A 25,000-nucleotide genomic window follows, 5' to 3' on the forward strand; every position below is an offset into this window, starting at 1 on the left:
TCTTTCTGAATTCACCCAAGGGCAGTCATGCTTCACTGTTGAATCTGACCTATGTTGACTTCAATGTATTCAATTCAACAACAGAATTGAGGATATACCGTAAGTCCTAGCCTGCCATCTTTACTTCCTCAAAAAACAAAGGCACACATTTTCTTATTAAATCAACAGATTTTATTTACAGAAAAAAAATGCAGGTGGACTGTTTTCCTACCATTTGGAGAACAGGAAAACGTGCCCCCCCACGACCCCTCCAGTTCAATAGAAATAATGAATTTACAAACAGTGAATTGAATACAGACTTTTCAAACCAAATACCAATATTGACAGTTGAGACAAAAGCCTTCATTGATCTCTTGTAGTTAGTTCCTGCAATTCCCCCATTACCCCTAACCACCTACCCTTAACTCCCCCCAACCTCCTCGAACAAAATTACCCCTAACACACACACACACACTGCAGAACTTACAACTCATTACACTTTTCGGAAATTAATGCCATGGGAAGGAAGTAAACCGTTGCGTCTTGTTGCATTAGATTGTGACAAACAGGAAGAACAAGAAGCTAAAAGAGCCATGTAGCCCGATGTCAGGAAAACATCCATATCAAATAAAAAGGAGAGACGAGAAAAACAATATATTCCTAATACAGAAGTTATGGAATTCCTGTCCCGCCACCACTATCCCACTCCATACTGCCCTCCCTCCACCACAAGACTACCTTAGGGTCTCTACACGGACAGCGGTTGCAACAGTTAAACGTGATGGTGGCAGGCTCAGATTCATTGTTTAGTCGTTATATCATTACTTTGTATTTCAGGTTAAAGTGGTTTAGCAGGCGCTATGTTGATTTTGTTGTGGCCTTCAACAGGGTAATGAGTCCAACAATAGCCTGTCTCAAAGGGTGTCTCTACTACATGGGGCTAATCAGCGGATTTCATTAAACAACCAGCATCACAAGAGAAAACAAAGTTAAAAGAAAAGTTTTTTAAAAGTTTGGCCATCTTGGACAACAACCCAGACTGTCTCCCTCCAACCCACCACCTCCGAATAAAACATGGGACAGACAAACACTTTGTTTTTGACATTTTCTGTACGAAGCTAGTTAAAAGCAGAGGTTGGCAGTTTCCTCCCAAATCAATGGAAAATAAAGCCAGGTGGTGAGTTAGATCTCAACCCTGGCTGCCCATGCATCTGAACAGTAGTGAGTTAGATCTCAACCCTGGCTGCCCATGCATCTGAACAGTAGTGAGTTAGGACAAAGACGACAAGTTACGTTTTTTTCTCGTATGTGCATTTAAAATCACCAATTTACTTGTCTTTTTCCTCTTTTTTAATATATTCCTTAAATGTTTACTTTATTATAATAATACCTTTTTTTCCCTCCAAGACGGTGTCCTTTAAATGCAAATGAAGTAGGAAGAAGAGGTCTTGGCAGAAATAAGGAGTGTGTTCTCACACTGACTTCCCGCTCAGTTTCTTTCCACTTGTTTTACGTTTTCTACACTTCTATGTTGTTTTGAGCGTAAAGCCTGGTCCATGTCCGGGCTGCAACACAAAATAAGGAAGAGAGATGAGGTCAGAAAGCAAGACTAGGTCCATTATAGTCTGTTCTAAAAAACAACATGCTTTGGTGACTGGTGAGAGTTAGTTCATTATTAGTCTTCCAATAGAATTGTTGAGGCTTCAAGTTAACTTTGTCACATTTGTACTTGTTTTGCATGATAGGCTACAGAGTGAAAAAGCTACAATATAACAGTTAAATGTTTATCAAAGGAAGTCATGACTTTATTAGAAGTAGCATCTATAGTTACCAGCAAGATAAAGCATCTTCAACAATATGATTCAGTGTTGGATTAGCTGAATGGTAGCCTACATTTAGAGACTGAAGTACAATTTTAACAAGGTTGTGTTCATTAGACACCACACAATAAAACGGACTGAAACAGGGAAGATTACCTGGACTTGTCTAAAAAGAATAGTTCATTTTCCCTTTCTGGTGCCAAACATTTTAACGTTTCCATTGCATGCCATAACGAACACGACCCAGGCAAGTGGGGGTGGTGAGGGGGTAGGAGTCGGAAAAGGCTATACGGATACTCCTGTAAAACTAGATTTAATACACCTGGATACATCTGTAAAACTAGATTTAATTTCAGAACCGGTTAAAATTAGGTTATGGTAAGGGTCAGCTTTAGAATTTAGTTAGTTGTTTTGCAGGTCATGAGTGTCCTTATAGACTCTCCCCTCAGAGCCGGGCTTCATCTAGACTTACCCGTCTCTATGGCTTGAGCTTCATTGGACTTCCACTGCTCCGCAACATCATTCGCTAGAGGATCATCAGGGTTGGGAGCACTTAGTAATGCCTGGATTGATAGCAGGACAGTACGGATCTGCAAGGCTGGAGACCATTTATCTGTGAAGAGATTTGAGGGATGAAGGAAGGAGGAAAAAGGGGGAGCAAGGGTGGCAGGAGAGAGGTTTGAGCAATGTTTCTATTTTGAGTGATGTGGCAGTGGATAGGCAGTTAGGCATGTCACAGCAATGGGGAGATGCGGCTTGAGTGAGAGGTCAAAAGTGTAATCGGAGAGGCTCTTGATCTTTTGAGCGAGATTAAAAAGGCAAATCCCTCATAGTGCTCGCTCTTGATTCTAACGCAGTGGGGATATGGCAGGAAACAATGCCCAGGCCTGTCCCACTAACAAGCCTGAACTTAATGCCGTGTATGACAGAGAAACAGAGCAGTTGCAGCAATGTGACAGACAGTTAATGCGGTCTTATATCCCCAGTATCTGTTATCAGTCACCTGGATTGTACCTAAATACTTTTGATGATAAAACAGGTCAAATATTAGGGCTGGGAATTGCCAGGGACCTCAGGATATGATATTATCATGATACTTTGGAACTGATGTTCCATGTTTCAGATGTCTGCTGCAGAGGGAGCCATGAGAACACATTTTATCAGTCATAGAAATAAAAGTGCTGAAAACAAATTGACTCCCTATTTCAAAAGAAGATGGAGAACAAGCTATGAAGGTAAATAATATTTCCAGAAAGGTAGACATCCCTAAATGTCAGACCTAGAATAAGATAACGTTGGTTGCCACTATTTTAAAAAAGTAGGCATTTTTATTTCTCAATCTCAACTCGTAAAGCACGCCCCCCATTCAGATGCATATGCTTTTGCCTGCCTACCATTTACTATCAGCGGATCACCCACCACTTTGCAATGTGTTTGGAACCTGAACGTTTTACTTCACTTCAAATAATGTCTTACCTTGCTTCAAAGTAGCCTTATCAAAATCCATCCATAGAAGATAATTATTTTATAAAGACTGCCATTAACCAGCCCTTCTCTCCAGTTATATTGGTTTTCATATCAACTTTCTTTCATTGTCCAGAAGCCAAAGGCACAATCCTAGCCATATTTGCAACCCATCCTAGTAGTTGCTATTAGAGTCCCCCTCTTTCTAAGTTTATAACAGAGCTGTTCATCTCTGTCACATATGGAACTGCTCACATTAGGTGCGCTGTTTAGAACTGTGTTTTCCGCAAATGACATTTAGCCAAATGTTTGAGAATTACATTTTATTAGCTGCTTCATTACAAGAGTTGCATGTTCAATAATAGGCCTTTTGACTGTAAGACTATTGGCTTGCTAACGTTGCATGTTTCCATTAAACTCTTCTTGAAAAATGTCAGGTCCTTGTATGCATAAATAACGTTAGTATCAGAGAGGAAGAGTCGAAGTGAGAGGTTTCACTCTCGCAAAATCTGTCTAAAATAAGTCCAATGCAATTCTATGGGATTATTTTGGGCCTAAATTTGTCGTCTGCTTTCCCCGCCTTGGGACGACTCCCATTGTTAGGGTGGAAACATAAGCATCTCGTCATTATATACAGATCTCTGATAGTATTTTCTGTTGGCCACCTAATTTTACTGTTTTTATATATATATATATATTTTTTTTACTGTTTGTTGACCGGTTAATGAGGGTCAGTTAGTCTGCAGCAAAATTGACAGAAATGTGCATCCCTTCCCAAACCTAACCAAAACTATTACGGGTATGAAAGAAATATCTGACCCTGTATCAGCTGCACCTGCAACATCTACCTACTCAACATTTTCAATACTGACATCATTTGCTCCATTATTGCTAACAATCTAAGGCCAAAATCTTCATTTTCAAGCAGCCACGTTGTACTGAAAAATAAATCATTTTTTTCAAAACTTGCCATGTTGAAATGCTCCCCATGAACTAATTTAACATGAACTGAAACAACTGTGAAACGTAGCAAAATGACTTTGGATGCCGGGCTACCATGTTGAAATGCTCCCCATGAACTAATTTAACATGAACTGAAACAACTGTGAAACGTAGCAAAATGACTTTGGATGCCGGGCTACCATGTTGGTGCAAAACAGAGTCAAGCGTTTCTTACCTTTCAAGATGTCTAGACATATTCTTCCCAGCTTGTCTACGTTGGGGTGGTATATTTTGGTCATAAAGCGTACTTTTGGAGCTGCCATGGGGTATTCCTCGGGGAGAAAGAGTTCAAGTTTAAACGTGCCACCTTCAAAGGGTGAGTCCTGGGGCCCGGCGATGACCACATGGAAGTAGCGGGCGTTCCCTTCGTCAGGCTCCGCCTTAATGCCTGGGACAGGCTCAGCCATCAAGCGCTGAGTCTCCTGACAAACAAAAAACAGACATAGAAACAGGGTATACCTCTATGCAAATACAGACACAAAATCACAGTGAGGAAAGGTACAGTGGCTGATTCTTCACCCTTCTCCCAAAGTTTGTAATTGCATACTCCCTTCTAATGAGGAAACTCCCCCCAGCCAATGTCCTCTGTAGCTCAGTTGGTAGAGCATGGCACTTGCAACGCCAGAATAGTGAGTTTGACACCCGGGACTACACGTATGCAAAATATATGCACGACTGTAAATCGCTTAGGATAAAAGCACCTGAGAAATGGCATATATTATTATTCTTATACCAGTCCAATGGTTGGAAATCCATGACAGGGAGAAGGGCAGGGAATCAGGACGTAGCCAGTGACAATGGCAAAGATGCTTAAAGACGGCGGCCCCCATATTCTTGGAACAAATATCTTGTTTGCTAAGTTCACCTTTTGTACACTACTCTTCATTACTGTTTTGTTTATAAGCATTAGCATAGTATACATGATCCAAATTCTAGCTCCAAGACTGCAGCAATTTAAAAAATGAAAAAGTGAATTTACTGGCACATTGAACCATGTCGCGCGCCGTAGTTTAAGAACACTGTGGGCAGTGCTAAAATCTAAATTCTTCCATCTTCATGCACCTTTGCCATTGTGTGATTTTGGAGTATTTGTCTTGACTAGAACAGAGAACCTAAGTTAGGCCAAGCCTATGTGAAAAGCAGCCTAAAGGCTCGGACACACCAATAGTGTTTGCCTGCCGAGAGTAATTAGCACCCCTGAAGAGTGCCGGCCGTATGAGAATGTCAGCAGCCAGACGTCAACAGCGCGCTGAGCAATCAGTTGACGAACGGGACATCCACTGTCCTTTACACGTCCTCCAAGAGGACAGATTGTCCCATGTCATTCCTGACACATGGCCTAGATAGAGCCTGCCCTGATCCCTCTAGTAGCTCTTGAAAAGCATGCTGTTAACTGTGACAAATACCTCACTTTCACATTGCCTTTGCTTACTTTCAATATTTCAAAGGTTTCATTTTTCAGGAAGCGTACTGTAGTTGTCTTAGCATGTAGCCTACCTGCCACAATGTTCATTCTGTGCTTTCCCATTTGGAATCTATCAATCTAGTGGTGGTAATCATGGTTCAGAAGACAAGTTTAAGTTCCCTTGCTAGCTCATCCCTAACAATAGAAGAAAAATGGCACATTTTAGATTTACCCTTTTTTTTAATCAGCGTTAGTACTGATCAATCTTTCAAAGACATAGTCTATAGCTAAAAATATCTAGCCTAACAATTCTCCATCAAATGTATGGGAAAAACCCAAGCACCCTGTCCTGGGCCACACCTCCAACTTGGCAGCAACCTGTGACTCACTACGCTTAGCCTAGTTGCTTACAAAGGAGACCTGTTGCCAAGAGGTGCATTGTGGTCTTCTCCTTTCTCTCTCTCACACACACAAGGGTTGGGCGGTATCCAAATTATCATACCGTTTCAGTACCATACCGGTATTACCGGTAGTGCACACAAGGGCCGCTATAAAAATATACAAAATAAACTATTTTTTATTCTACACACAAAACAATTTAGGCAACAGGGATCTTGATCCAGGAGGGGTTTGAATGTCTCTGCTGTAACCAAGATCTAGAAATCTAGCCACTTAGCAAACCAAGTGCATGTAGCAGGAGCACGGAGCTAGATATAATTTATTTGACATCTTAGATTTCTTTTAGTCCTACTTAACTTATTCAGTGGCCTATCACACACCCAGGAAATACCCCGGTATATAGTATATCACTCAAGCCTACACACCCCCCCCCCCCCCCCCCCCCCCCCCGTAGCTGGCTGCAATAGCACCTGAAGCAGAATATCAGGCAGCTGAGTCAGATTTCTCTCATTCTCTGCAATGTGCTAAGGGCTTTTGGAGGTGACACAGTCATATTTATTATTATTATTAAGCACCAATACAGAAGAAAACTGTCTGAAACAGGAAATGACGACCTGTATTTGTCCGTCCACCCCCCCTCCCCCTCAAATGCTTATAAAAATTGTTCTGTGGCGTGTCCTAAGGAATACGACCCAGGTGACAACTAGGGTTAACTTTCCCATCAACCACTGCAGCAGCAAGAGTACGTCATCAGACTATAGGCTGACTAGCTCATCGTGGCAGCCAAGTGTCCCAGACTCAGGGCTGTGACCTGTAGAAACTCACACCCATCTCAATGTGATGGAGCAAAAGGAATCTGATACATCCTTATGGTATGCATGAGGCTGACTGGGTTACACACCTGAGCCAGAGAGGTGTACAACAAGGAGCCACTGAAGGAATACTGCAGGTGCAGCAATAACAATGGACTTTTACAGGTCTAGGCCTATTCCCCTTCACTCGCCTATATCTATTTTTCAAACAGCCTAAATGGAAGCCTAAAACACTAATACCAATCTTTAGAAATGTTCATTTCATGAGTTTATACTTAACATAAGTGCATAATCCTAACAAGAACTCTTCAGACAATAAATAGCCTCTCTCTACGATGATGATGCTACAGGTCAGGCTGAATGACATCCCAGGTCAATAGAGCAATGTAGCTTAATAAATCTACTGTGTTAGCCTAGATCTATACTACAGGCAGCTTTGACAGACAACTAATAGAGGGGGGGGGGGGGGGGGGGGGGGGGGGGGGTAGTTGCCTAGCAGCAGCCACTGCTGCTGTTTTTTATTTCCCCAAATGCAACTCAGAGCGAGATTCCTGAAATGTTTCAGATAACCCACAGACAAAAACACACAGTCCAAACACAGACAAGTGAGTGGCTCCAGGACCAGTCGCACACTCATAGGGGCTCAGGGGGCCAAGCTCACTGGGAACAGTTCCCAGAACGTCTCCTTTTCCCACCACATCAAACCAATGTAACCATCATGTGTGTTCCCTCCCTTACTCACACACCCCCCGCCACCATTGCACGATTGTCCTTCTCTCTGTTAGCACAACAGCACTGATTCAATGACAACTTGCAATGGCACAGGACATGAACTTGGGAAAGGGAACAACAGCTCAACATTCCCTGTGTGGGGGGACATTGTTTTTGTGGGAGGGGATCAAGATTGAAATGTTGAAAAGAACCGTAGGATATAGGCCAACTAGTAGCAACTTTTCTTGGAAGCCTGCAAATTTGACTAAGAAAGTCTATGTTTCATGGCTACTTTGAAGAATCTCAAATATGTTTTGATTAGTTTAACACCTTTTTGGTTACTACATGATTACATGTGTTATTTCATAGTTTTGATGTCACTCATTATTCTACAATGTAGGAAATAGTAAAAAATAAAGAAAAACCCTGGAATGAGTGTCCAAACTTTCGACTGGTACGGCAGGTAGCCTAGTGGTTAAGAGCGTTGGGTCAGTAATCGAAAGGTTGCTATATCGAATCCTCGAGCTTACAAGGTATAAATCTGTTGTTCTGCCCCTGAATAAGGCAGTTAACCCACTGTTCCTAGGCCGTCATTGTAAATAAGAACTTGTTCTTAACTGACTTGCCTAGTTAAATAAAGGTAAAATTAAAATAAAAACACTGTGTGTATGTATATATATATTTCAAATATTTTACCAACACAAGATTTTTAGGCCACCCAGTGTAGATTGCTGGCCTAAAAATCTTGTGTTGGTAAAATATTTGAAATATTTGATATTTGAAATATATATACATACACACAGTGTTTTATTTTAATTTTACCTTTATTTAACTAGGCAAGTCAGTTAAGAACAAGTTCTTATTTACAATGATGGGTGACGGAAACAAAAAATGTATTTAATCCATTTTAAATTCAGACTAACAACAAAATGTGCAATAAGTCAGGGGATATGAATACTTTCTGAAGGCACTGTACTAGCATACTGGTGTATCTAGGCCTCATCACTTTCTTTAGCGTATTTTTATTTATGTTTTACCTTTATTTAACTAGGCAAGTCAGTTAAGAACAAAATCTTATTTTCAATGACGGCCTAGGAACAGATTTGTACCTTGTCAGCTCGGGGATCTGAACTTGGAACCTTCCGGTTACTAGTTCAACGCTCTAACCACTAGGCTACCCTGCTGCCCCAAAATGTATGTCTGCATAGTCGATGTCTGAAATATAATTATAATCCTTGTGCAGCTAGCTAAACAAAAACATTTGTTGAGTCTTGGACTATTGCCCTGACTGCTATCAAATGGGTGTCATGACTACCTAGCTTTCTAATCAGAGAAATTGTTGACTGGTAAGTGGAATCGAACTATCCATTTCAATGAAGCTCAGTTAAACTGAAATCCTGCTTATGCCCTGGCCCCCAAGTATGTACGCAGTTATCCGTGTCTCCTGCCCACTGCCTATAACTTCTTATGCTAGTTGGCTAACACAGGCCTTGCGGAAAATATCTGCCACAATGGTCATGTTTTGATTAGTAAATAGGCTGCTAAATTGACCCTTTAATAAAGGTTAAAGTATATGTTTTATTCATGGGCAATTTAGCCCAAAATAAACATTTCAGCCGTTTATATTGTGGCACAATTAAGAGAATAGGCTGTTCAATTGATTGTTTATTCCTTGCAACACATTTGCGGTTAGCTAGCCTATTTGGAATGGGTGGCTGGCTAACGTTTTAGCTAGCTAGTTATAGTGATTGCTAACGCTTTTTCGGCTATATGCTATATTCACGGTGTATAGTGTATTAACGAATAAACAAACACCACATTTATCCGCCATTTTTAACAAGCGTGGACGTATTTAACCCACCCTTAGATACTTATTCGGTTATGGAACAGGGACGAAACGGAAGTAGTTAACTTTGCAGCTAGTGCAAATGCAATCTAACTAATTTGCTAACAGTACAGAGCCTTTTCAGCATTTGCTCGTTTTATGAATCTGTCACACACAACAACAATATTCAGTCAAAATCACTGAATAATTACCTTAATAATCCTGCGGGGCAGTCCTGCCATCTTGTCTTTATTGCGGGGTTTAGCTGTAACCACAGATAGAACAATGAGATAGATATATTACCGGATGTATACATGTGAAGCATCCGCTTGGCGTTTCCACTCACTTCCACATATGGCAGTGAGAGGAAGTCCAGTGGGAGTTGAACGAGATGGATTTTGGCCGATGAAACATTTGATCTCAATACAGTTTTCTGTTCTTAAAACTAAATCATGTTATGAACAGAGTGAACTACATTTTGTAGATTTTACTCTTTGCCGAAGTTGTTTTTAAATCGCGTTGTTTAGAAGGACTGCAAAGGAAAATGTAGGTATTGCACACGCGCACTTCACATAGTATACGTTCCCTAACGGAAACACGCAAACGTTTACGAGAACGCGCCAATATGATCTCACTAGCTTGTCCTTGGCTCTGCCCACCACCCAGCTTGTTCTGCCAAATATGACTCATTGTTCCGATTGGAAAGGCTGTGGTCTATCTTGGGTAAGTTATAAAAATCTTTGCTGTAGCTCTCTTGCTTCTTTTCTTTCGTTTGCATTGACAGCGAAAGGCGCGCTCACACTTCTTCTGGTGTTCTGCAGTTCTGCATCATGAGACCATCATTAAAGATTAAGGAAAATGTAGTTTTATTATAGTTAATGGGTATGATAAGTGACAGTGATTGATTGGACAGGTCCCCATTTCATTCACATCCTTGTACTATATTTAGTACAATCAGAATGAGTTTTCCCCACAAAAGGGCTATATTACAGATTGTAAACACATTTGTGCTCCAACATTTGAGAGAAATAAGCTTTTTGTGCGAATGGAACATTTCTGGGATCTTTTATTTCAGCTCATGAAACATGGGACCAACACTTTACATGTTGTGTTTATATATTTTTTCAATTTAGTTACAAGTATCTAGACAAGCCACATTGAAATGTTAAGATTGTCATTATCTATTACACTTCCAGTGTCATAGTTGACAATGGAATATTTCAGAATTAAATTGTTTAAAAGCATAGTATTGTTATTTGACCTGTCCTAAGCCCCAATATGCCAAATACAGTGCATTCGGAAAGTATTCAGACCCCTTGACTTTTTCCACATTTTGTTACGTTACTGCCTTATTCTAAATTGATTAAATATTTTTTTCCTCATCAATTTACACACAATACACCATAATGACAAAGCAATAACAGGTTTATAGAATTTTAGAAAATGTATTAAAAAATAAATAAAGCATTTACATAAATATTCAGATCCTTTACTCAGTACTTTGTTGAAGCACCTCTGGTAGTGATTACATCCTCAAGTCTTCTTGGGTATGACACTACCCTGATTTTGGGGAGTTTCTCCAATTCTTCTCTGCAGATCCTCTCAAGCTCTGTCAGGTTTGATGGGAAGCGTCGCTGCACGGCTATTTTCAGGTCTCTCCAGAGATGTTCGATCAGGTTCAAGTCCGGGCTCTGGCTGGGCCACTCAAGGTCATTCAGAGACTTGTCCCGAAGCCACTCCTGTGTTGTCTTGGCTGTGTACTTTGGGTCATTGTCCTGCTGAAGATGAACCTTTACTCCAGTCTGAGGTGTGTTTAGATTTATGAGGAAAATTGCTTATTTAACCCTCCTGTTGTGTTCCGGTCAAATTGGACCAATTTACAAGTTCTCTCTGAAAAATGTAGTTAATTAAATCTGATTGTAATAAGGTTCCATGCCTTTGTCCACACAGGGCATCTGAACACACAAAATACATTTTGATGATTTATTACATTTGGGGTGTTTTAACTTTTGTACACCTGTTGTGTTCCTGGTATATAAAGCTTTTTTGAGGCCTTGCTCACAATTCATTCTGTGGCAGCACAATGACCAAACATATACTGTATGTGAGGCTCTTGATTATATCTTTGATCATGACACTGGCGAGGAGGAGAGAGTCCTTGTTAAACTTTGACACAAAGTAGTCTGTGGTAAATAACACAATATGTTTCATCTGAGTATTTGTTATAGTCAAAATAATCCATATATGCTTTTCTTTTTTTTTTTTAACTCAAAAACGAGTTGTAAGAGCTCAGGTCAATGAGGCCTACAGGCTATACATAGCAAATAGAAGTTCAAAACTTGTAATGTTCACAATAACTTAAGTTGATGAAAAGATCTAACACAATATTAGGTGATAATATATTATGGATTTATAAATCAGCCATAATGGGGCGGTCATTTTAGACCGGGAACACAGAATTAATTAACATGAAGCAAACACAACGGGAGGGTTAATCCATTTTAGAATAATGCTGTAATGTAACAATGTGGAAAAAGTCAAGGGTTCTGAAAACTTTCCAAATGCACTATATATTATGCAATTCTGTCGTTTGTGAACTACAACAGTTTCTGTATTGTACTATATTTAAATCAAATCAAATCAAATTTTATTTGTCACATACACATGGTTAGCAGATGTTAATGCGAGTGTAGCGAAATGCTTGTGCTTCTAGTTCCGACAATGCAGTAATAACCAACAAGTAATCTAACTAACAATTCCAAAACTACTGTCTTGTACACAGTGTAAGGGGATAAAGAATATGTACATAAGGATATATGAATGAGTGATGGTACAGAGCAGCATAGGCAAGATACAGTAGATGGTATCGAGTACAGTATATACATATGAGATGAGTATGTAAACGAAGTGGCATAGTTAAAGTGGCTAGTGATACATGTATTACATAAGGATACAGTCGATGATATAGAGTACAGTATATATGTATGCCTATGAGATGAATAATGTAGGGTAAGTAACATTATATAAGGTAGCATTGTTTAAAGTGGCTAGTGATATATTTACATCATTTCCCATCAATTCCCATTATTAAAGTGGCTGGAGTTGAGTCAGTGTCAGTGTGTTGGCAGCAGCCACTCAATGTTAGTGGTGGCTGTTTAACAGTCTGATGGCCTTGAGATAGAAGCTGTTTTTCAGTCTCTCGGTCCCAGCTTTGATGCACCTGTACTGACCTCGCCTTCTGGATGATAGCGGGGTGAACAGGCAGTGGCTCGGGTGGTTGATGTCCTTGATGATCTTTATGGCCTTCCTGTGACATCGGGTGGTGTAGGTGTCCTGGAGGGCAGGTAGTTTGCCCCCGGTGATGCGTTGTGCAGACCTCACCACCCTCTGGAGAGCCTTACGGTTGAGGGCGGAGCATTTGCCGTACCAGGCGGTGATACAGCCCGCCAGGATGCTCTCGATTGTGCATCTGTAGAAGTTTGTGAGTGCTTTTGGTGACAAGCCAAATTTCTTCAGCCTCCTGAGGTTGAAGAGGCGCTGCTGCGCCTTCTTCACAATGCTGTCTGTGTGAGAGGACCAATTTAGTTTGTCTGTGATGTGTATGCCGAGGAACTTAAAACTTGCTACCCTCTCCACTACTGTTCCATCGATGTGGATAGGGGGGTGTTCCCTCTGCTGTTTCCTGAAGTGATCGTACACACTTCCACCTCCATGCTGAAACAAATTCCTCAATAGGGTTGAGGAAAGTAGAGGAATCGGGGATCGGCCCAAAACCATGCCTCAACCACCTCTGCATGGTGGAACCTGACATTGTCACACACAATGACATACAGTAGGTGACCCCTTCAGCTTGATAGACCTGCTCAATTTAATTGAGAAACACAATGCGGTGTGCAGCATTGTAGGATCCAAGTAATGGCCTACATCCTACCACACCATCTTCAGAGATAGCTGCGCACATAGAGATGTTTAACCGACATTGTCCAGGGACTAGGACGGTTGCCCGTTGACTTAGTTTTTGGCCAGGTTGAAGCCGCTTCATGAACAAAGATATACTTGTGATGGTTCACAGCAGCATCAAGCACCATCATCCTCTAAAAATATATTTTGGTCAGTTATTTTTACAGTATAGTTCCAATATGATATTGTGAAGTAGCATGTGCATCAAATAGTAACAGTAATACAGTATACAGTATAGTGCTGTACCTGAACACTCGGCCTGCAGTTGTTTTACCTGGTCATTGTTTCTCTTAAAAGGCAGGGCAGCAGGTAAATGTGTTTCATAGATACCTGGTGCCTCTTCAAAAGGCGGGCGATTGTTGGTAGGCTGATGGATGCCACATTGTCGAAGGTGTCATTGTTCTCCTCAATGGCCTGCTTTATTTAAGACAGCCTTATGTCATTCCCGTCCCTCTACCATTTCCACCACCATAGGGTCTTCTGTCAATTCTGAGGGTAGAACAGTAAGAACGCTGTAACATGTTTTGTGAATTTACATGCATTACAAAATGTAATTTACTGTAAATGTAATGGTAAAGCATAATACATATCCTGAAGGCCTGCTTGCTGACCTCATCCCATCAGTAGAGGATGCCTGGTTGCTCCTCAAAAGTGCTTTCCTCACCATATTAAATAAGCATGCCCCATTTAAAAAATGTAGAGACTAAGAACAGATATACAGTGCCTTGCGAAAGTATTCGGCCCCCTTGAACTTTGCGACCTTTTGCCACATTTCAGGCTTCAAACATAAAGATATAAAACTGTATTTTTTTGTGAAGAATCAACAACAAGTGGGACACAATCATGAAGTGGAACGACATTTATTGGATATTTCAAACTTTTTTAACAAATCAAAAACTGAAAAATTGGGCGTGCAAAATTATTCAGCCCCCTTAAGTTAATACTTTGTAGCGCCACCTTTTGCTGCGATTACAGCTGTAAGTCGCTTGGGGTATGTCTATCAGTTTTGCACATCGAGAGACTGACATTTTTCTTATTTTTTTTTTCAAAACAGCTCGAGCTCAGTGAGGTTGGATGGAGAGCATTTGTGAACAGCAGTTTTCAGTTCTTTCCACAAATTCTCGATTGGATTCAGGTCTGGACTTTGACTTGGCCATTCTAACACCTGGATATGTTCATTTTTGAACCATTCCATTGTAGATTTTGCTTTATGTTTTGGATCATTGTCTTGTTGGAAGACAAATCTCCGTCCCAGTCTCAGGTCTTTTGCAGACTCCATCAGGTTTTCTTCCAGAATGGTCCTGTATTTGGCTCCATCCATCTTCCCATCAATTTTAACCATCTTCCCTGTCCCTGCTGAAGAAAAGCAGGCCCAAACCATGATGCTGCCACCACCATGTTTGACAGTGGGGATGGTGTGTTCAGCTGTGTTGCTTTTACGCCAAACATAACGTTTTGCATTGTTGCCAAAAAGTTCAATTTTGGTTTCATCTGACCAGAGCACCTTCTTCCACATGTTTGGTGTGTCTCCCAGGTGGCTTGTGGCAAACTTTAAACGACACTTCTTATGGATATCTTTAAGAAATGGCCTTCTTCTTGCCACTCTTCCATAAAGGCCAGATTTGTGCAATATACAACTGATTGTTGTCCTATGGACAGAGTCTCCCACCTCAGCTGTAGATCTCTGCAGTTCATCCAGAGTGATCATGGGCCTCTTGGCTGCATCTCTGATCAGTCTTCTCCTTGTATGAGCTGAAAGTTTAGAGGGACGGCCAGGTCTTGGTAGATTTGCAGTGGTCTGATACTCCTTCCATTTCAATATTATCGCTTGCACAGTGCTCCTTGGGATGTTTAAAGCTTGGGAAATCTTTTTGTATCCAAATCCGGCTTTAAACTTCTCCACAACAGTATCTCGGACCTGCCTGGTGTGTTCCTTGTTCTTCATGATGCTCTCTGCGCTTTTAACGGACCTCTGAGACTATCACAGTGCAGGTGCATTTATACGGAGACTTGATTACACACAGGTGGATTGTATTTATCATCATTAGTCATTTAGGTCAACATTGGATCATTCAGAGATCCTCACTGAACTTCTGGAGAGAGTTTGCTGCACTGAAAGTAAAGGGGCTGAATAATTTTGCACGCCCAATGTTTCAGTTTTTGATTTGTTAAAAACGTTTGAAATATCCAATAAATGTCGTTCCACTTCATGATTGTGTCCCACTTGTTGTTGATTCTTCACAAAAAAATACAGTTTTATATCTTTATGTTTGAAGCCTGAAATGTGGCAAAAGGTCGCAAAGTTCAAGGGGGCCGAATACTTTCGCAAGGCACTGTATGTTCAATTGGTCGAATTACCAGAATATAGTTCATTTCCCCCCACCTTCTGATGTTCCCAGAATCTCTATGTTAACCAAAGGGTTTTCAAATGTAACATCAGTAGGGTAGAGAGAGGAAAAAGGGGGGAGAGGTATTTATGACTGTAATAAACCTACCCCCAGGCCAACGTCATGACAGTTGCCTCTGCTGCAGAGGATACGTTCAGTAGAGTTACCAGCCTCAGAAATTGCAGCCCAAATAAATGCTTCACAAAGTTCAAGTAACAGACACATCTCAACATCAACTGTTCAGAGGAGACTGCGTGAATCAGGCCTTTGTGGGCGAATTGCTGCAAAGAAACCACTGCTAAAGGACACCAATAAGAAGAAGCGACTTGCATGGGCCAAGAAACATGAGCAATGGACATTAGGCCAGTGGAAATCTGAAATTTGGTCTGATGAGTCCAAATTTTTGATTTTTGGTTCCAACCGCCATGTCTTTGTGAGACATAGAGTAGGTGAACGGATTATCTCTGCGTGTGTGGTTACCATGGTGAAGCATGGATGAGGTGGTGTGATAGTTTTAGGGTGCTTTGCTGGTGACATTGTGACATGTCAGTGATTTATTTAGAATTATTTAGAATTCAAGGCACACTGAACCAGCATGGCTTCCACAGCATTCTACAGCGACACACCATCTGTTTTGCGCTTAGTGGAACTATAATTTGTTTTTCAACGGGACAATGGTCCAACACCTCCAGGCTATTTAACCAAGAAGGAGAGTGATGGAGTGTTGGATCAGATGACCTGGCCTCCACAATCACCCGACCTCAACCCAATTGAGATGTTTTGGGATGAGTTGAACCGCAAAGGGAAGGAAAGCAGCCAACAAGTGTTAAGCATATGTGGGAACTCCTTAAAGACTGTTGGAAAAGCATGCCTCATGAAGCTGGTTGAGAGAATGCCAAGAGTGTGCAAAGGTGTCATCAAGGCAAAGGGTAGTTATTTTGAACAATATAAAATATATTTTAATTTGTTTGACACTTTTTTGGTTACTACATGGTTCCATATGTGTTATTTCATAGTTTTGATGTCTTCACTACTTTTCTACTGTCACGTTTACTCCGCTTCCCCTCTCCCGCACTCAACGCGCCAGTTGTCTCATCATTACACACACCTGCCACCATCGTTATGCACACCTGCGCGTCATGACACTCACCTGGACTCCATCCCCTTCCTGATTACCTCCCCTATATCTGTCACTCCCTTTGTTTTTTTCCCCATGCATTATTGTTTCTGGTTATGTGTTTCATGTCTATACCTTACTCGTGTTTGTTATATTGTTAAATGTTCGATTTATGCGTAACACAGCCCAGTTAAGCTGCAATCTCGTTAACGGGATGATATGACAACAGCCAGTGAAAGTGCAGGGCGCCAAATTCAAAACAGAAATCTCATAATTAAAATTCCTCAAACATACATGTATCTTATACCGTTTTAAAGGTAGTTTTGTTGTTAATCCCACCACAGTGTCCGATTTCAAATAGGCTTTACGGCGAAAGCAGCACAAACGATTATGTTAGGTCACCACCAAGCCACAGAAAAACACAGTGTTCCCCAGCCAAAGAGAGGAGTCACAAAAAGCACAAAGAGATAAAATGAATCACTAACCTTTGATGATCTTCATCAAATGACACTCATAGAACTTCATGTTACACAATACATATATGTTTTGTTTGATAAAGTTCATAAATTACATTCACTAGTTCCAAAAACATCCAGTGATTTTGCATAGCCACATCGATTCAACAGAAATACTCATCATAAATGTAGAGGATAATACAAGTTATACACATGGAATTATAGATATATCTGTCCTTAATGCAACTGCTGTGTCAGATTTCAAAAAAACTTTATGGAAAAAGCAAACCATGCAATAATCTGAGACGGCACTCACAACAATCAAGTCAAGATAGCCGCCATGTTGTAGTCAACATAAACCATAAATTACATGCTAAATAGTCCCTTACCTTTGATGATCTTCATCAGAATGCACTCCAAGGAATCCCAGGTCCACAATAAAAGCTTGATTTGTTCGATAATGTCCGTTATTTATGTCCAATTAGCTACTTTTGTTAGCGCGTTTGGTATACATATCCAAACGCTCGTTCTGGTCAGCATTACCTCGGACAAAAACTTCAAAAAGTTATATTACAGGTCGAAGAAACATTTCAAACTAAGTACAGAATCAATCATTAGGATGTTTTTATCATTAATCTTCAATAAAGTTCCAACCGGAGTATTCCTTTTTGTCTTGAGGAGCCATGGAACGCATGTCGCTATCATGTGAAATGCACGTGACCAAGAAATGGCTGACTGCCAGACACCTGATTCATTCTGCTGTCTTTCAGTCCCACAACACAGTAGAAGCCTCATTCAAATTTCTATAGACGTTTGACATCTAGTGGAAGCCCTAGGAAGTGCAACTTTATTAATATCTCAAGGGGATTTCAATGGGAACTGTGTTGAATACATACCAACCTCAGATTTCTCACTTCTGGTTTCGATTTCTCCTCAGGTTTTTGCCTGCCATATGAGTTCTGTTATACACACAGACATCATTCAAACAGTTTTAGAAACGTCAGAGTGTTTTCTATCCAATACTAATAATAATATGCATATATTAGCAACTGAGACTGAGGAGCAGGCCGTTTACTTTACGTTTACTCCAAGCTACTCAATACTGCCCCCCAGCCATAAGAAGTTTAAATAAAGGTTAAATTAAATAAAACTTATTAAAGTCACCAACTGCGCTTGCTTTCCGACTCCCAGCGTACACGTTACAGAATAACGGCTCACCAAAGGGAAGCAACAGGGATATTTTGTATTATTTTGGTTACGTCTGGTCCGATTGCCGCTGCCGAAGTAACCGGGGATGCCTCAGCTGGCTCATCAGGCTTCCATGCCTCAACTGTCTCGACAGGTTCTCAAACCTCGGTTGGATCGGCAGACTCCCCATGCCTCAGCCGGCTCGTCAGGCTACCATTCCTCAGCCGGCTCGTCAGGCTCCAATGCCTCAGCCGGCTCGTCAGGCTCCCATGCCTCAGCCGGCTCGTCGGGCTCCCATGCCTCAGCCGGCTCGTCGGGCCCCCATGCCTCAGCCGGCTCGTCGGGCTCCCATGCCTCAGCCGGCTCGTCGGGCCCCCATGCCTCAGCCGGCTCGTCAGGCTCCAATGCCTCAGCCGGCTCGTCAGGCTCCCATGCCTCAGCCGGCTCGTCAGGCTCCAATGCCTCAGCCGGCTCGTCAGGCTCCCATGCCTCAGCCGGCTCGTCAGGCTCCAATGCCTCAGCCGGCTCGTCAGGCTCCCATGCCTCAGCCGGCTCGTCGGGCCCCCATGCCTCAGCCGGCTCGTCGGGCTCCCATGCCTCAGCCGGCTCGTCGGGCCCCCATGCCTCAGCCGGCTCGTCAGGCTCCCATGCCTCAGCCGGCTCGTCAGGCTCCAATGCCTCAGCCGGCTCGTCAGGCTCCCATGCCTCAGCCGGCTCGTCGGGCCCCCATGCACTTGCTTTTTGACTCCCAGCGTACACGTTACATCTACAATGTAGAAAATAGTAAAAATAATGAAAAACCCTTGAATGAGTAGGTGTGTCCAAACTTTTGACTGGTACTGTATATTGGTCCAGACAATTATTAAGATCTGAGAAAGAGAGAAAGAGAGATTAAGCTGTAATATGACTCCATTGAATATGCTTATACTGCATATGCTATAGGTGTGTGTGTGGATTTCTTTAGATATTGTTTTCATGTGTATATATATTGGTCTGGACAATCTACATAGCAAACATTTTTAAGATCTGACAATTTGAACATATATTCACATGAAATTATAAAAAACAGTAACCCAATGTGTCCAAAGACTGAATATAGTACAACATCAAAACAAAAACTCCCATTGTAGACAAGTGCTTTGGCCGATTGAAAACATGTCTTCAGATTTGTCCATCAGTAAGCTCAGAGAACATGTGTGCCAACATAAATTATAAATTTCCATTATGGACATGAATGAGATAAAGTCAGCGATGCTTGTTAAAACATCTGTGATTAATTTTGTTTCATGTTAGTCCTACTGTTGTTGTGAAATAGACATGGTAGGCTTTGGCTCCATCACACAGGCACCCTGTCCCTTTTGGATCAATTTCAAAGTGTAAGTATTTTCTTGCTGAGGGGCCAATTGAAAGGTCTATATGCTTTTATTTTTTATTTATAAAAGGTAGGCCTATGACCACTTTATTGTGCTCTACAATTTAAAACCAGCATAATGGTTGTTTTTAAGGATTATAAACTCAACACAATGTGGACTAGATGTTCTGTTCCCGTATGAGACTAAACAAACCAATGTATTTCCTTCCTTCAATGATAAACTACCAGACCAGGATGCAGGGGTCAGCAGTGTAAAATGGCACCCATGGAGCTCCACCTCTTTACTCATCCCAATGGACATATACCATTGCTCAATGGGTTGACAGTGAGGCTTGGGGGGTAGACATTAGCTAAGCAGCACTGTGGTAGGGACTTTGGGGATAGGCTGATGAGAGAGAAGGTGACTACAGACATGCAGACAAGGCTGACTACAGACATGCACACTCTGTACCAGCACACGAGAACAGGTAGGACCCACACTTGTACTGTTTGTATTTCTCTGTCATTAGCTATCATGTCAATTACATAGACTATATATAAAGGTTCCAATACAGAAGTTAGGATTTTCTGAGATGGCTTGAGAGATGTAAGAGCTATGGGATTGTTGCTGCTGTATTTCTGTAAGAATCATAACTAAATCTGACCTCATTCAAATAATTTGTAAGAGTTTACTGTTTGATTGAATTGTAATGATATTTGATTTCGACACTGATTTCTTTGTAATTGCCATATCTTAAAATATGTTCTGGGGCGAAATGTTTCCACATCACTAAATAGAAGAACAAAGTTTGTCTTTTGAATATTCTCTTGAAGTAAAAATAAATATCTATATTTTCAGTTCGAGTTTTGGCAGTTGATAAAACTGGCCTCGCTTGTCAACTGTTCTGTTCTTTCAGTATAGGTTTCACAGAGTTCAACTTATTGAAACACACAGATTTCAGTGACAATGTATATACTATATATACAAAAGTATGTGGACACCCCTTCAAATTAGTAAATTTGACTATTTCAGCCACACCGGTTGCTGCCAGGTGTATAAAATCGAGCACCCAGCCATGCAATCTCCATAGACAAACATTGGCAATAGAATTGCCTTACTGAAGAGCTCAGTGACTTTCAACGTGGCACTGTCATAGGATGACAACTTTCCAACAAGTCAGTTTGTCAAATTTCTGCCCTACCAGAGCTGCCCCGGTCAACTGTAAGTGCTGTTATTGTGGAAACGTGTTGAAGCAACAATGGTTCAGCCACAAAGTGGTAGGCCACACAAGCTCACAGAATGGGACTGCCGAGTGCTGAAGCATGTAGGGCTGTTGCAACACTCACTACCGAGTTCCAAACTGCCTCTGGAAGCAACGTCAGCACAAGAACTGTTCGTCGGGGGCTTCATGAAATGGGTTTCCATGGCCAGGCAGCCGCACAGAAGCCTAAGATCCCAATGCACAATGCTAACCATTGGCTGGAGTGGTGTAAAGCTCACTGCCATTGAACTCTGAAGCAGTGAAAAAGCGTTCTCTGGAGTGATGAATCACACTTCACCATCTGGCAGTCCAACGGACAAATCTGGGTTTGGAGGAATAATGGTCTGGGCTGTTTTTCATGGTTCGGTCTTAGTTAGGCCCCTTAGGGAATTCTTAACGCACACAATGACATTCTAGGTGATTCTGTGCTTCCAACTTTGTGGCAACAGTTTGGGGGAGGCCCGTTCCTGTTTCAGTATGCCAATGCCTCAGTGCACAAAGCAAGGTCCATACAGCCCTGACCTCAACCCCATCGAACACCTTTAGGATGAATTAGAACGCCGACTGCAAGGCAGGCCTAATCACCCAACATCAGTGCTAGACCTCACTAATGCTCTTGTGGCTGAATGGAAGCAAGTCCCCACAGCAATGTTCCAACATCTAGTGGAAAGCCTTCCCAGAAGAGGGGAGGCTGTTATAGCAGCAAAGAGGGGGCCAACTACCCATGATTTTGGAATGAGATGTTCGACAAGCAGGTGACCACATACTTTTGGTAATGAATCTAATCAAGATTCAAAAATATATAAATGTATAACAGAATGATAAAATATTGAGGCTTGTTGTCCTGAAAACAACCTCATTCCCACATTTGACCCACAACATATCCTTCCCATGGTATCACTGTGATCTTTCGTCCGCAAATTGTCCACCATGTCAAAAGGCTTTATACAACAAAAAAATGGTCTCTAACCCACACTACCCTTGGTGCCCTGCCCCACGTTGTTCCCCATCCCAAATGTTCCATTGTCCAGACACACAGGAACAGATGAACCAGGGTCTAATCTAGTCCGTTTTCTCAGTGCACAGAGAGAACAGACAATACCAGCTGAATTAGAGGAGCTGTTGCTTCCACAGGGCATCTGATTTGATGAGCAGGATCTATCCTGACAGGGCTCCACCAGACTTCCTAACCCAGTCATATAGTATTTCAGCCGGCCCATCACACATTGACACATTGCGCAATCTTTCTTTTTTTACCAGAATAATAAAATAAAAAAGGTTTACATTGTGAAATGCTGTGCAGGAATGAAACTATTTTGCCCAATTTGACTGTATAAGGTACAACATTTTACAATCCACAAAGAATTATCTTTTCAAAAACGTGAAAGTTTGGAGTTAATAAGGTAGACTGCCAAAGAAGAAAACTGTGGCTTGATGTTTCCAAGCAATAACAAAAAAGCCACATTGTTACAATGAAACAGCTGGTTGAAGCAAAATTAGAATAGAATAGCCAGTATAACTGTTGTAAATTGTTTTTGAAGGAAAAGGAAGTATTTTTACTCATTGTTGTTTATCTCTCCAAGTTGAACGGACATCATGGAGCAGCCCTTGGCACCTGGCTTGTTTACTGGGCATACTCAGCTTCCTGGGGTCGGTCACACCCCTCCATGTAGCTCCTGTGACGATGGGCCTCCGCTCCTCCTTCTCGGCCACACGGACCAATAGCATTCTAGGAGGCACCCAGAAGGCTGTGACCTTCAACAGGCTCCTGGTCAACGCAGGAAGTGACTTCAACCCAGATACCGGCCACTTCCGCTGCAGAATCCCTGGGGCTTATTACTTCTCTTTCACAGTGGGGAAATATCCCGAGAAGATGCTATCTGTCATACTGGTGAAGAATGGGCAGGAGGTGCAGGCTATGGCCTACGATGACTACAAAAAGAAAGGGCGGAAGGTCCAGAGTCAAAGTGTCATGATCAGCCTGAGGGCTATGGACACAGTGTGGCTGATGCTGCAGGACAGTCCTCAGCATGCTCTCTACAGCACCGCTGGCCCTTACATTACCTTCACCGGTTACCTGGTGTACCCTGACATCCCCGCACCTGGCTATCTCAACAACCACCTGTCCCTGCCAGGGCAGCTTTACCCCAACCCCAACTGCCTTCCTCCTGGAGACCACAGGCATGGCTTGAGCGGTAGTGCTAAGGCCCCTGAAGAGCCTCGCTCTGCCTTTTCCGTGGCCAGGACATCCCCGGTCCTGGGGGAGAATGGTGGCGGGCACCAAGAGAAGGAGCCTCTGACCTTCGACGTGGAGTACGTCAACATCGGAGCACACTTCAACAAGACGTCGGGCCGCTTCACCTGCCGCTACCCTGGGGCCTACTACTTTGCCTTCACGGTGGGGAAGCATCCGCACAGGGCAGTGTCAGTCAAGCTGATGACGGGCCATGGCGAGGTGCAGGCCATGGTGTTCGACGAGGACATGTCCAGAAGGAGGGAGATGCAGAGCCAGAGTCTGCTGCTGCCACTGCGTAGAGGGGACACTGTGTGGCTCTACAGCCAGCAGGATGAGCGCTATGCCATCTACAGCAACCAGGGACGCTACACCACCTTCTCAGGCTTCCTGGTCTACCCAGACGCTGAGCCCACCACCACAGCCAGCCAGGACTAGGACTAGGACAGAACTCAAGTCTGAGAGCTCTGAGTTCTTCAAAACACACTGGACCCTCCTTCAAATGTACATGGTGCTATGGTTACAAAACCAAAGTTGAGAAAGTGTGAATGCTTTATAGGCTTTGTGTAGAACCGCTGCAGTCACTTTCTGGGTGTGGATTGAACAACAGCAGCAGCTGTCGTTGAAAAATGGGGCAAAGATGTACATATCTTATTCACAGATACACATTTGTTTGCTCTTCTATTGATTAAATAGCCATTTTCTTTGAAGTGTTATACCATTCCACAAGATGGTGTTGTGAGTCATTTTTTGTTGTTGATACATCGACAAGCTTATGACATTATCACACATAATCATGTAATGTTTCTTATTATAAGCACATTTTCTGTAAAACGATGGAAAATGTTATGTTTTGTGTTTGGCTGCGTTAAACCAAAGTTATAGGCAATATGTTAGTATATGATGCTGGACCATCAGGATTCCTTGGACACCTCATGAATCTCATTGACTTTTTTTTCTCATTCACCAAAGACTATGAGTTATAATAAGTAGAGCTTTCCTTTGTAATCTTTATATATACAGACATTTTTTAGTGACAGAATTATATATCCTTACTGAGCAGATGTTTATGCAAGTCTCAGAACGACTCATAAAACCCTTTAATACTTTAACTTCTGTAGTGATTGCACTGAGTAGAGACTATTGTGTAAATATTGTATAGTTTGCCTGACTGACTGTATGGAGTTAGATAACCTGAATGTGATGTAGTTATGAATGTTTGATGTATTCTGGATACATAGTGAAATAATATTGATTAAAGGTCATTTTACAAGATTATCAGGAACTCAACATTCTCTACCAGTGTTAGCGATTCTCAAGCCTTTCTCAAGTTTATCTGAGATTTCTTTCCTGAGCTCAAACAAAAACATTGTTCAGATTTGATGTAAGAATTCAGATGAGTTATCGCTATCCATTTTGTAAATAGCACATCTGCATGACATAAACAATTGTCAATACAGTAATTCAGAGATAAATGCAGTAAGTACCACAGGTAGTAGGTAGTTAACATAGCTTACTTCATATTCAGATATGTGTTCAAAAGAGCGTAACATTGCTGAACCTGAGTAGTTGACTTCGGGTGCAGTTTGCTCAATTTGAACAGGCACTCCTTGAAGCCTCATAGACTTTA

General features: G+C 41.9%; 2 protein-coding genes across 4 annotated transcripts; one reads left to right on the plus strand and one right to left on the minus strand.

Annotated features, from left to right (window-relative positions):
- Nucleotides 1–153: 153 nt before the first annotated feature.
- On the minus strand, nucleotides 154–9,905 carry LOC110497727 (ubiquitin-conjugating enzyme E2 N). Its single transcript, XM_021574051.2, has 5 exons — nucleotides 9,764–9,905; nucleotides 9,630–9,682; nucleotides 4,441–4,687; nucleotides 2,272–2,412; nucleotides 154–1,544 (listed from the first exon to the last, which is right to left on the minus strand). Exons 2-5 carry the CDS (start codon nucleotides 9,657–9,659, stop codon nucleotides 1,498–1,500), a joined length of 465 nt encoding a protein of 154 aa, XP_021429726.1. The 5' UTR covers nucleotides 9,660–9,682; nucleotides 9,764–9,905; the 3' UTR covers nucleotides 154–1,497.
- LOC110497717 (complement C1q tumor necrosis factor-related protein 4) lies at nucleotides 8,729–24,648 on the plus strand. 3 transcript variants are annotated; one of them, XM_021574038.2, is made up of 2 exons: nucleotides 8,729–8,938; nucleotides 22,721–24,648. In XM_021574038.2, exon 2 carries the CDS (start codon nucleotides 22,822–22,824, stop codon nucleotides 23,806–23,808), a length of 987 nt encoding a protein of 328 aa, XP_021429713.2. In that variant the 5' UTR covers nucleotides 8,729–8,938; nucleotides 22,721–22,821; the 3' UTR covers nucleotides 23,809–24,648. The 3 variants fall into 3 exon arrangements, with proteins under 3 accessions (XP_021429713.2, XP_036812568.1, XP_021429704.2); XM_036956673.1 differs by lacking the exon at nucleotides 8,729–8,938 and adding an exon at nucleotides 10,002–10,140; XM_021574029.2 differs by lacking the exon at nucleotides 8,729–8,938 and adding an exon at nucleotides 19,365–20,363.
- Nucleotides 24,649–25,000: the final 352 nt, after the last annotated feature.

Source organism: Oncorhynchus mykiss, chromosome 2, assembly GCF_013265735.2.
Source record: "Oncorhynchus mykiss isolate Arlee chromosome 2, USDA_OmykA_1.1, whole genome shotgun sequence".
NCBI lineage: Eukaryota > Metazoa > Chordata > Actinopteri > Salmoniformes > Salmonidae > Oncorhynchus > Oncorhynchus mykiss.